Below are 13,006 nucleotides of genomic sequence, written 5' to 3'. Positions count from 1 at the left end.
TATATATATATAGTATATATATGCAATATTGTATATATATACTATATATATATATATATATATATATATATGGCGCAGAAATCAATGAAACACAAAAAATAGATTGCAACGCTTCCAGTTAGCTTCTCTATATGTGGAGGTGTGCGTTAAGAGTAATTTCTAAAATAAGGATTACAAACATGTATTACAAGACGCGCCATATCCGAAGGTATTTTCAATTAAAAACTGGGATAATATGATCATGATGCCACAAAATCGCATTTTAATGACCCTTATACAAACAAAATGTATTTCACCTAAGTGAAGAAGGTAAAGGCTTTATTTATAATGTTAAAGTTTTTATTAAGTATATTAATTTAGTAAATAAACTTTGAAATGTGACTGTGTTAATAATTATTTTATCTATTTACTAATATTTAAGTTATTAATTTATATTTATATTTATACTAATAATTTATTAAGTTATAATAATTTCACAATTTCATCTCAATACAGGTAGCTTAAGTTCGTCAACATTTACTTATTTTTTTTGGGTTATATACCAAAACTTGGTAAAGTATTATTTTCGATTCCATTTTTATAGAAACTTTTGTTTCTCGGTACTTTATTGATGGTTTCTAATTAAACTAAAAAAAATGCGTAGCATTTACCAGGAATCAAAGGTTTAAGAAGATCTTTCTAAGACTTAAATCATTCTTTTCAGAAAGAAAAAACTTCAGGCCTTAGAGGATTCAAGAGGAATGAGAATTCTGATATTAAAAAACTTTCTTCACATCAATGGACTAAACTGAAAGTAGGTATTTCTTTGGAACTCATCTGGAGATTCACCTGAGGCTTAAGTCTTTTTTTAAAGTATTTACAATGGGAGATAATAATTTAAATTTATGCCGTACTCCCTAACCACTCCAACCTCCTAGTTTCTAACCATGCATCCTCTTCCATCCTGACAATCCTCCGAGGAGCCTGAAAAGAAGATGGCCACGAGACCAGCTAATGTAATATGTCATTAGTGTGCTACCAATGGGCAGTTGCTCTACACGCCTGTAACACTCCATTTTAACTAAGATCATATTTACTAAATGTATTATGTAATATATAGTTGTAAATTTCAATAAAGATATTTTTTTTAAAAATATGCCGCATATACCAGAAGAGAATAGAGAACAGTATTTCATCAGAAAGAATGTTCATTTTAGGGAATTCAATGATATGATGAACTAAATGAACAGAGGTCTCTAACAAATCCATAAAGAAAAATAGAATGATTTATCAACCCCATCTGAAAATGAAATCATATCTGTAACTGTGTTCATGATATGATTTTAATGCTTACTTATTACGAGGATCTGTGTAAAGCTAGCAAAGATATATTTTGGTTGTTTTGTGACTTATCGTACCAATTGGGCAAGTACGTTTTAATTACGCTAATAATGGACTGTTTTTGATTATTATTTGTTCAAATGTTTTCAATAAATTAAGTTATTATCTATCTAATATTTCAATATCTGTCTTTCTACTGTCTAGATCTCAAATTATATGTCCTAATTAAACATCACAATGAATTTACCTAATCCAAATCAAAAGTTCGCGACATATCTATGTTTGACATAGATATGTCGCGAACTTAATTTCAAAACCTTCTAAATAAATTATTTATCTAATACAAAGTTCTGATTGAGTCTTGAACTTTGATGCATTTATTATCATTAAGAACTTAAAAAGTGGTTTAAAAACTCACCAGACCAAAGTGGTTTTTTTGGTCCTTAAAACATGAAATAAATAATTCAAACTTAAATATTCTCCCAAATTTAATTTGAAAAAAAAAACTAGTAAAAAAAGTTTAAAGTTCGTGATATAAACATTTTTGTAGTATCTGTAAATACAGTTGGACTGTAGAACTATTTTTGTTGTGGCTCATGTGGACTGACCAGAGAATTCTACTTTAATGTTTACACACTTCACTGTAGAGTTTAACAACTAATCATCAGAGAAAATATGTATAAACCCGTCACGGATAGATTACAGACGATAGCCATGTATCTTATTTATCTAAATTAATACAGTTTTTCGAGGTTAATATTTACACTTTGTTGCTAACATTTTGAAATTTCTAAGCAAATAGTTTTAGTCTTGGGCTACTATATATAGTCGTTTTAACAAATTAAAAATTGTAGAACATACGTATCTAGGTTTCCTACCCAGAACATGTTTTAATTTTTGCACCAAGAAAATAAATAAGTTACCGATTAACAATAGGGATATTAGGAGTGATAAAGGTCTAATCTATAACAGGAATGATACAGGGCATTAACATTAGACAGATGTTATTTATAGCATTCTTGGATAAAATTATGAAAAACACCCTCAGTAGCTGTGAGAATATAATTATTTCAATATTTTTTATATTGTCATCTTTTTGAACCAAAGAAAATGTACTGAACTAAACTTTGTACTCCTCATGCGTAAGGCAAAGCCAGGCCTGGGGGATCCCAGAACTTCTCTGCCAGCCTCGCCAGTTGTACTGAAAGCCAGTGAAGACTGGATGAGCAGAATACCTTAGAACTTGATAGAATAAGTCACCATCCATTGCCAAAACTTGAGTACTGTATTCACAAAAGGTTTTGAAGCCACTCAGTTTCAACCTTCCATAGGGATTAACGGGATGGTTAGGGCTGGATATGGATTTAGCTACTACATCAGGGTTATGAATAAGGCCCTGTTTAATAGGTTAAGCATATGGATGGAATAACCTAAAGGGCGAACAGGATGTTGAAGTGATGGTATAAGGTTTTTTTTGTTACATAATATGGATTGACAAATATTCGAAGGACTTGAAGATGATTAGACTGAAAGGAGTGGGTACGGGCGATGTTCAGCAACTTAGCTTTCTACTCACAGTTCATGTTTTTTGGTCCAAATTATTTTAAGTATCGTCTAGTAAATTAATATTTCTTCCCTTGAATGATGTGAGTTTCGGTTTTAGCTTTAAATTGTACATTTCGTTTTTCAAGTCCAGTTACTGGGTTAGTCTGTTGTCTTACATGAAGCCAATATAGCGGACTGTTACTGAGAATGAAATTGGAATGGAGTTACAAATCATGGCCGATATGATCTGCGTTCGAGTGTAAATGCGGCGAGCTTGCATTTTTAATAATTGAGTTTAATCCACACCTTTCATCAATCAGCGAAAGATGTCTTGGTTAGTTTTGAAACGTCATATTAAGGCTCGAGCGGCAGGAAAATATGGCGTATATCAGCAAGTTTTCTCAGAGATATAAGCCGTGGAAAGAATATAGAACTGGGCCCAGGACTCCTTCTTGAGGGACTTCAGCCTCTATTGGATAATTGGAGCGTTCAAGGCCGCAGTGGACTTGAAAGTAACTATGTCAGATAATGGATATCCAGATAGATATCAATCGTGCCAAACGCAGTCGAAAGTTTGTGCTATGTACAGAAAGACATAAGTTCAATATTCTGGAAAAATTTGTCATCTTTACAGAAGACCTTGACATGGGTGTTTCATTTTATGCACGGTAAAACAGAGGTTTATCTGTTTTCTTCTTCTAAGCTTTCTTAGGAAAATATATGAAAAATTTACGGTCCAATTTAAGCATACGTACGAATGCTGAAATAAGAACTTTGCACAGGTATTCAGATGTTATAATGGTGATAAAATGTATGGCAAGTGCAGGATGGTAAAATCTCAACTTCAATTGATGTGTGGAATGGCAGCTGGTAACAAAATTGCTGTAGGCTTTGACTTTTCAAGAGCTGTAGCGCCATAAATATAGATGCTTCGAATCATCTAGAATATATTTTAGCATAATTGATAATAATCATGGCAATATACGTAGCCAGTATTGAAAAGGTCATCCGAGCACTGACACCAAAACCTGAAAAATATTGGTAACCACTGGTACACATATATCATTACATTAGACACCTACATATTTAGAATAAACTTTAATGAACAAATGGACTCCGAGTAAGAGGGTAAAAAACATAATTGTAATAAAAAAAAAAATTATAATGCTAATTGTCATTTTTTCTTTAATAAACAGTGTACTGAGAATTATTCATAAATTTATGAAATCCTTTAGGAGTAGAGTAAAAATGAAGAAGAAGAAATGAGCTGGAGCAAGTTATTATAAAAGGTGGGACATTTTCACCCATATTTAAGTAAACAACTTAAATTTAAGAATGCCAACGTATGACGTAGGTAACGTAAGTAATTTCGTCTAGGAAAAGATACATATGGCGTTGGCAGGTATCTTATATTAGAAAATATATACAAAAACATATATTATTGTTGTAAACAATAAACCAGGCGACTCTTACTGCAGGTAATCGTAATGATATATAAAACTGTTTATACTTGCTGCCGTGAAATTTATAAAATAACATTCTAACAATGAAAGAAGAAAATGAGGTAAGCAATACATACAGAGGATGAATATTTCTTTTTTAAAATACTCAGCTTAATTATACTCTTCTGCAGACAGACAAAATACAAGACTAAAGTTCTAATTAAATAAAGTGTAGGGCTCTAGAAGTGCGGAAGGAATAGAACAGTTCCAGAAAGAGAGGAACAAGGTAGAAACACCTGAATTGTTCATTAAGAAGACAAATGGGCTAGAAAACGATGTCCTCTGTTCCAATAGCTCAGTGTCAGCTTCGGATTGCAGGAGTACTTTCTTTTGGAATCATTTCCAGAACTTCCTTATTGGAAAGACCGTATTTACATGAGGAAACGAAAAAGAAAAATCGTGAAATATCAGTTATATAGCACACCTTGATTAAAACTGGAGCTGGAACACCTCTTAATGATTAACTTACTAATTAGTTAAAAGTATATAAGCATATATATATATATATATATATATATATATATATACATACATAATTTATAGATGTATATAGGTAAAACTCATATACGATACATACTCATACACACTGTATAAATAAAGAAGATAAAGGCTTCTTAGCCCCACTACAATCTACTAGCGTAAAATATAGTTTTTTATTTTTATTGTTAGTCTTTTTAAATATTAAAAAAATTGAATTTATTTTTGTAAATTTATTTTATCTTTGTCCTAATTTATAGCCCTTGCTCTCATAAATGGTCTTACGGGCGCTGACTTGCTCATAAACGTAACATTTCATCTAAATAATTTATTTTGAAATTTTACTTAACCCGCTCCCAGAAAAAAAAAATTTACATAGGCCACACCACATAATTTTTATAAAAAAAAAAAATAATTCATAGGATTTTTCCACTAGCGTCAGACAACCAAGTAACAACCTTCAATGGACCCCTCACCTAACCTTATAATGCCAAAAGGCAATCCAAGGTATCATCACCCAGATATACATATAGCATACCTCCTATATGTATGTACCAGATATTCAATAACATCATTATAGGAGGGTATGAAAAAAAAAAAAAAAAAATAGGATGTAAGGAATGTTTGTGAACACTATTTATATTTGATTTCAAATTAAAGTAATGCTAGACATACTAATATGTTAAAAAAAATAGAGGACAATGATACCAATGTCAGTTTATCATAACATAAGTTTACTCATATTGATGTTTACCGATTTATTTTTTAAAACACTGATGCCTATCGCTGAAGGAAATCAATATAATTAAAAAAGGTATCATGGTTTCCCAAATTTTTTATGAGTGGTTGATTGAAATTAATTCATTTAAGTAATTAAATTTTTTGTTTTAAAGTTATTACTTATTGTCTCAGTTTTTTTGTAGTATTACAGCTATTCTCGACAAACTAAGTTTACAAATACTAATTCATTTTAACTAAATCTTCATGATGTAAGAGGGAAAGTAAACTTTCTGTTTAGTTCTTGCCTACTATTTGTCATACTTGTGAAGTTTCGTAAGATTAAAGTATAAACGAGATATCAGATTCTTGAAAAAAGATGGTTGTGGATTTAAACTAACAACTAACTTCAGTTATAAAAAGTCTGTATTTTTAAACTCGATTTTTTTCAATTTTCAACAAAAGGTAACAGAATTGAAATGAAGTTATATTTTGTATTTAATTCACTATTAATAAAAGCACAGAATTTGGCCTCCGTAGTGAAACCAAATTCACAAAAATGTTTGACCCCAGACCCTGACAACGTTGGTAATACCTATAGCCGTTTGTGGCAGTTAAACTCCTTCCCCACCGACGATAATTTTCGTTTTCCAATCGTTAAGGGTACCCAGTTTGGCACACCTGTGCCTAATATCTGTGGGAGAGAGTTCTGTGGGCAAACTGTTCCAATTTGGTTCTTGGCAATGCGGAAACCATGAATAATATTTGGTTTTTAAAATGGAACATTCATATTCACATTATACAATGTAACAAAATATAGAATAAATCTAATATGTCATACGAATTACGTATGGATTATTTATATATATTTATTTTAACACCTCAGATAGAAGGATGGTTAGGGAACAAAAATTAGAGGGAACACAAAGGAACTAATGGGAAAACAAATTAGATTTATGAGAGTGTTTTTTTTTTCTTTGTATTTTTTAATGAATGTTCCTATACCAATTTATAGCCAAACATGTAAAGTATGACAATAAATATAAAATGTAACTAGAAGAAGTATTAAATTTATGAATTTTATTTTTCTATTTCTTTTTTTTTATCGTTATTTACATCTGATATTTCAGTATTACTAGAACAGTAATTATCTATTATTCGAGGTTATTGATTGGTCATTTAAGAAAACGTCTACTAGACGTGCCTTTTTTATAACAAAGGTAAGTATCCATAAAGGACTTTTTCGCAGCTAAACCATATAGTCACGAAATCTGAAAAAAAAAATAGACAAATTGTGCAGCTTCAAGTTACGATCGAAAGCCATTTATTGAATGATGGTAGTGTTTTTATTCAAAAATCTATCAAAATATAGACCAATTAATAAGCCATATTCGAAATATAGTTTTACCGAGAAAAATGTCAATCACGTAAAAGTATAAAGGATTCTGTGGAAGTAGAATGGGTAGAATCCGATAAAATTGATAGGTAAAAGACCACTTCGGCAGATGTATGTGGAAAATTATAAAGAAATAGAAATACTTTTTACATATATAATATTTTATATTTGTAATCATTATTTTTGTTACCTGTTACACCCGTGCAACCTTCAATATATGATTAGAACTAACAAGAAAAGCCATACAATGTCCAGAATATAACAATTTGTTTAAAATTGATCAATTTTTTTTTTAAATAATTTTTAATTATAGATTATGCCGTTTCGATTGCTGATGAAGACTAGATTGCATTTAAATTTAAAACAAATTGCACGCTTGTTTGCTCTCTTTACTAAATGGTAAAATTACTCTTTAAATATACGTATGCGTGACATTCAGATAAGACATAGTATGACAAAGGCACAAACAAAATAAAAAAAAAAATGAAATGCACATGAATTGTGGATGCGAAAAGAGCGAGTTAGAGAGGGATATCCGAGGCAAACCCAGGACCAGTCTTGCAAAGGGCCAAATTATGCTGAACAAAGGGAAAACATACAACACCAAATGGAGTAGTTAGGATAATTTGAAGAAAGATAAGCAAAGAGCTGTAAGCGTTACTTTGGGGCTTTGTCAAATATATATATATATATATTCATATATATAGGATGGATGATGCATGGAGAACCTATACATGTTCCGAAATAAAAAAAAGTTTATTTTCCATATATGCAACAATACACATTTTTGCAATCAGTATTAGAGGTTTATTTATTCATTTATACCGAATATAGAGGCTGAAATAAAGAAAAAAATAAGTAGTAAGAAAAAAATAAGCATAATAATATAATAACAAATACGAAGGAAATAATAGCATAACAATTTATAAGAGGAGGAGATGGTCGTGGGATGTGATCAGCAGAAAGAACCCAAATAAACAAAAGACTATTTTCAGCTTCATGTATCTAATATCATTCCCCCATTCACATCTATTTATAAGACATTTATTATTATCTATTATTATTATTATTATTATCTAGGTAGGACAAAAATTTACACTAACATTAGAAGGACACTAATGTATATATATATAGTATATATATGCAATATTGTATATATATACTATATATATATATATATATATATATATAGTACCAATCTATATACACATTATAGCTATACTAAACTGTGAAGGTACACTACGTTATTTTTAGGAGGTGATATGGTTAGTACAAGCCCCTACTTATTTGGTTCAGCAATCTTTTCTTCATGTCCGTTTCCTTTCTGTCCAACAAAGCTCAGCGTACTCATCAATGAAACCAATATTTGTAGGTGTCGGTCAAGGTTCTATCCTGGCCCTACTTATGTACCTCATATTCACAACAAAAACATGCTAACTGCGACGACACTGCTATAATTTTGAGGAACACAAACTGCAACATAGTCTAAACAATATACAGACCTCGTGCACACGATGGAAAATTAAGATTAACCACGACATGTCACATTTACTCCACGACACAAAACATGGCCTTCAGTTTACATTGCCAATCACCCTACGATACAAACAAACAATGTAATTTATTAATAACTTAAAACTATAACACGTCAAAACAGAACGTAAAACGATAAATTTCCGACTGAGACAATACTGCCATACTGTACAGACATTATACATTATCCCTTGGACAGAAACATACTTACTAAAACCCACATCAACATACGCCCACCAGATTTATGGACCTGCTAAAAAGACACAGATTCAAAAAATAAAAACTTTTCAATCGCAGTTCTTAAGACTGGCGACGTGGGTTCGTTTCAGACGACCACACGACCACGCATTCCGACCACATTCATATGATTTACAAACGGTTTCACAACACATTACATGGACATTTAAATAAATTTGTACAACAGATGACATGACATGCCTAACGTAATTCGGCGTGGGCTGAAGAGGAGTTGGATGAGGGAGCTCCTAGTGTAATCAAATAACTTATGAGGATTAGTGTGGATGCACCACTGAGTACTGTCTCTCTCATGCCATGTCTAAATATTACAGCTCATTTTCTGATTGTAAACTAGATTTACAGGTGCAAATAAAAAATTATAAACATAAAAAATAAAAAAAAAGTTCACTCTGAATAGAAGGTATGGCACAAAGTAAAAAATAATTACTTAAAAGGGGAAAATTTATTTCATAGTTTGATCTGTTTTTTATTTATTTTTCTCTTGTACTAACGTTATTAAATTTATTATTAAAATAATTTTACTTACTTTAATAATCAGAATAATAAGATAATTTTTATCCAGAGGAAATTTCAAATGTTATTATTAATATGTCAATAATGAAATATAATTCATACATGTATTAATGAACTATCAGCTATCGGAGAGATTTAACGTATTCCAAATACCTTGAATATTTAATTTATATAACATACCCAAAATACGGAAAATTTAATTCTCAAGTTATTTTCATTAGTGATGGTATTACGCGAAAAAATTAAAATTATCATAATAATGCTAGAGAAAAATTGAGTTATCCTCCCCTTCCGATGGTATGAAAAGAGGTCGCGAAAATTCTTAGGCTTATGGGCGCCCAAACTTTAAATCCAGCCCTTAAAGCGATGGGGACACATCGCAATGCGGCAAGATTCTATTCTTCAAAGTTTTATTTATTTTTTTCATGTGGATATTTTCTCTTTTCGTACATGAACATGAAGTGCGTGAATTATTATAAATGGAAAGATGATTGTTCTGGTAAAGAATTTCTAGAACGAAGTACCTCTTGAAGAGTTATTTCTTTACAAGGTCTCTAAGAGACGGGCCTTGCCTCAGCGACTCGTAAATTATCTTTAGCACCCTGAGAGGGCTCTTTAGTGCCTACGACGGCAGCGTTACTTTAATATGTGCCCTTCTGTCCTGGTAGCTCTCACTCGAGCAATGTCATTAAGGGTTAGTATTAATATATTATCTTATACTAGCTGACCGGGCAATGCTTCTCTATTGCTATATTTGAGAAGTATACAGATTTATTCAATAAAATATATATTTTTATTTAATTAAATGAAACATATACGTATACTTTATTACAATGATTTGGTAAAATAAATGAAACTTTTTTTATGGGATGACATTCGTTTTTAGCATATTGAGAAAGAAAAGTTGAAAAAAAAAAATATTCAGCTTTCCGAAGCTGTAACTATAAAAACGGTAACTACGGTAAATTGTTTGACAACAATTAACTTCACTGTATCATAGTTGATACTGGTTCGATTTAAATGATTTTTTTTATTATTATTTGAGGAAATTTTACTATCTATCATATTCTCTATGATATACTATGTATATACTAGATGAAATATGAATAGCTTTTAAATAATAACCATCTCTGTGCTTCAATATTAGTACTATAATGAAACAATTTTGAACGACTGACCCATGAAAGTGTGGTAAAAGATTTTTTTGGAGTGAAATAAAGTTGATATTCGTTTTTTACCACCTCGAGAACCCTTAAATACGAATTTTACGAATTCGGAAAATAAATTTTTTTTTCTAAAATTTTCGCTCTAAAAATCAAAAAAATTGAAAAACCTTCAATAATACAGGAGTAGTCCACACTAAACTTGGCAATGGTTTAGGGATTTGTAAACTGCAGCAAAGGGCACACTCGGGTCTAATTAAACCAATCAGAACAGGAGATATAAAATAAAACGTGTAATTTTTTCCCTTATCCCTTATTTCGCCTCTATAAGGACATTAAATCAACTTAATTGATATAGGCTTCCAACGGTTCTATTAACGTAGGGATTAGATAAAATGCAGAGGAGTTATGAACGATTATATGAACACTAGACACTGCAAGAAAAAAAATCCTTCATATAAATAGATTTGAAAAAATTATAATTTTTATTTCTTTGAAAAATGGTATTTGGTACTTTGAGACGACAATTAAAACGAATATAAATGTTCTTTTCTAAAAAAAAAAAATTCCTGACCTACGTTATCCCGAGCCATGGTATGTTTTTATAATTTTTCGTTAATATAATATAGAATAAATAATTAAATATAAAACAATATATACAAAGAAACAGTAATTTTACTTATTTCTTATTCCACGGCAAGAGTCGAATCAACTAGTGTACAATAACAGTGAAAAAACGCATGCTTTATGAGCTAGAAACCAAAAACGCTCAATTTTGTTCATATGTTTTTTCTACACGACAATGCGGGGATTAAATTATCTTTAAACCTTCCCAAGGCGAAATATAACATTTTGAAAAACAACACGTAACTTGGTCCAGTAATTCATAAGTTTATTGTAGACACCTTCCCAAGCCGAAATATAACATTTTGAAAAACAACACGTAACTTGGTCCAGTAATTCATAAGTTTATTGTAGACAAAGATTCCACCATTCACTTTTATATGTATATAGATTATTATTATTTTCAGTGTGAAATATACATTTAAATAGTTCATATTTTATGGAAGGAATAAGTTAACAATAATATTAAAATTAAAATGTAATATTATGAAGAAACAAGAACAGTAAAGAAGAGAAACACGCCATAAAGGATTTAAAAATATTTTTGATGAACCTCAGTTTATTTGATCGACATTTGTTAAGGTACTTCGATTAAAAAGATTCAAGTCTATAGATAGAAGTGGTCTTTATGGAATAAAGAACTAATCATTATAGGCAAAAGGAATAATAAAGGAAAATAAAATGGAAATCAATTTATTTGGACTACGTTTCAGGTTTTTCCTTATTGGAAACATTACTGTGTTGTCAATTTTAAGTAATGTTACTATATGACAATATTTCGAAAATAAATAGACGCACGAGGTATAGTAGTACATGAATATGGGGACATCCAAAAGGTAGTAAAACAAATATAGAATAGTGATAATATTCGAAATGGAAGGTTTTTTTTCATCCCAACATCTTAATAAATAAAAAACAAACATATTCCTATTAAAGAAAGTCCGGAAAAAAGATGTATATAACAGGAGTAGGTGGCATGGTGGAGGGTTTTAATGGAAATTAGGAACAGTAGGGAAAATTTGACGTAGCAAGAACAATAAAACTATAATATCATAATGATGGAATATTAAAGTAACAGAATATATAAAAACAGGAAAGCTAAAATTAAAATAATATGTAAATAGTCTATAGAGTAAAATTTAAAGGGAAACGAAGCATTGGTTATTAATAATTAGTAAATATTTATTTCTGTTATTTGTTTACATTTCTTAGCCATCTTCCTGGAATTAGTTACATAATGCTAACTGATAATCTTCAAAAATAAAATAATATTTATGTAGCTGCCATATATAAACATTGTTTATTTATATGTAAATGGAAGATTGATCTTTGAGCAGATGGGGAAATAAATGGAGCTTGGATGAGGTTAGGGAAGAAGCTTTACGAATGGAGATATGAGTAGGGAATCCCAAAAGGAGGTGTTAGGAATAATAAAAGATTTTTCAGCGGTACTTCATAAATAAATGGGTAGCGAAGATAGAATAATCTATAGACATAGCTTACCTGCTCATTCTCCAAGAAGCGTAGAGGGCTGGTGTAGTTGTGGTGGGGAGGAAGGCCAACCAGACGAACATTGTGTAAGTGATATCGAAGTGGCCGCTGTTCTCGTAAGTCTCGGTCAAAGCCAGCTTGGCAACCCTGCCAACAGAACAGAGGATGCTCTAAATATAGTTCACACAGTTACATTAGTTATAGTACTTTGTGACTAGCTACAACCTTTAGTTCTAACTAGTTTGAGGTTCGCCCCCCCCTGTTATGGAACATGTGAAGTTTGAGTGTGTCCTGGAATAATTAACGAGCTTTAACTTACCAGACAATGTTAATTATTTAAATATAATGGTGGCATTTTTACTTCATAAACGTGGATCTCTTATAAAATTTAATTATGTTATTAATTAGAGAACTTTGTAAAAAATAAAAGTTAAAAATTACTTGAAGATAAAGAAAACAAAACCTCG

General features: G+C 30.7%; 1 protein-coding gene across 1 annotated transcript in view; it reads right to left on the bottom strand.

The window, feature by feature from the left end:
- LOC136797111 (uncharacterized) overlaps positions 1-12,686 on the bottom strand; it is a gene marked incomplete at its 5' end in the record, with an annotated part of 46,926 nt that extends 34,240 nt beyond the window's left edge. The window contains 1 exon segment of the mRNA XM_067052744.1: positions 12,552-12,686. Within this exon segment, the coding sequence (XP_066908845.1) occupies positions 12,552-12,686 (135 nt within the window).
- Positions 12,687-13,006: the final 320 nt, after the last annotated feature.

The sequence above is a fragment of the Halyomorpha halys genome, unplaced genomic scaffold, assembly GCF_000696795.3.
Source record: "Halyomorpha halys isolate HHAL.00 unplaced genomic scaffold, Hhal_1.1 Scaffold470.1, whole genome shotgun sequence".
Classification (NCBI taxonomy): Eukaryota; Metazoa; Arthropoda; class Insecta; order Hemiptera; family Pentatomidae; genus Halyomorpha; species Halyomorpha halys.
Note: the sequence above shows the minus strand (reverse complement) of the source record. Positions and strands in the feature narration are given on the sequence as shown.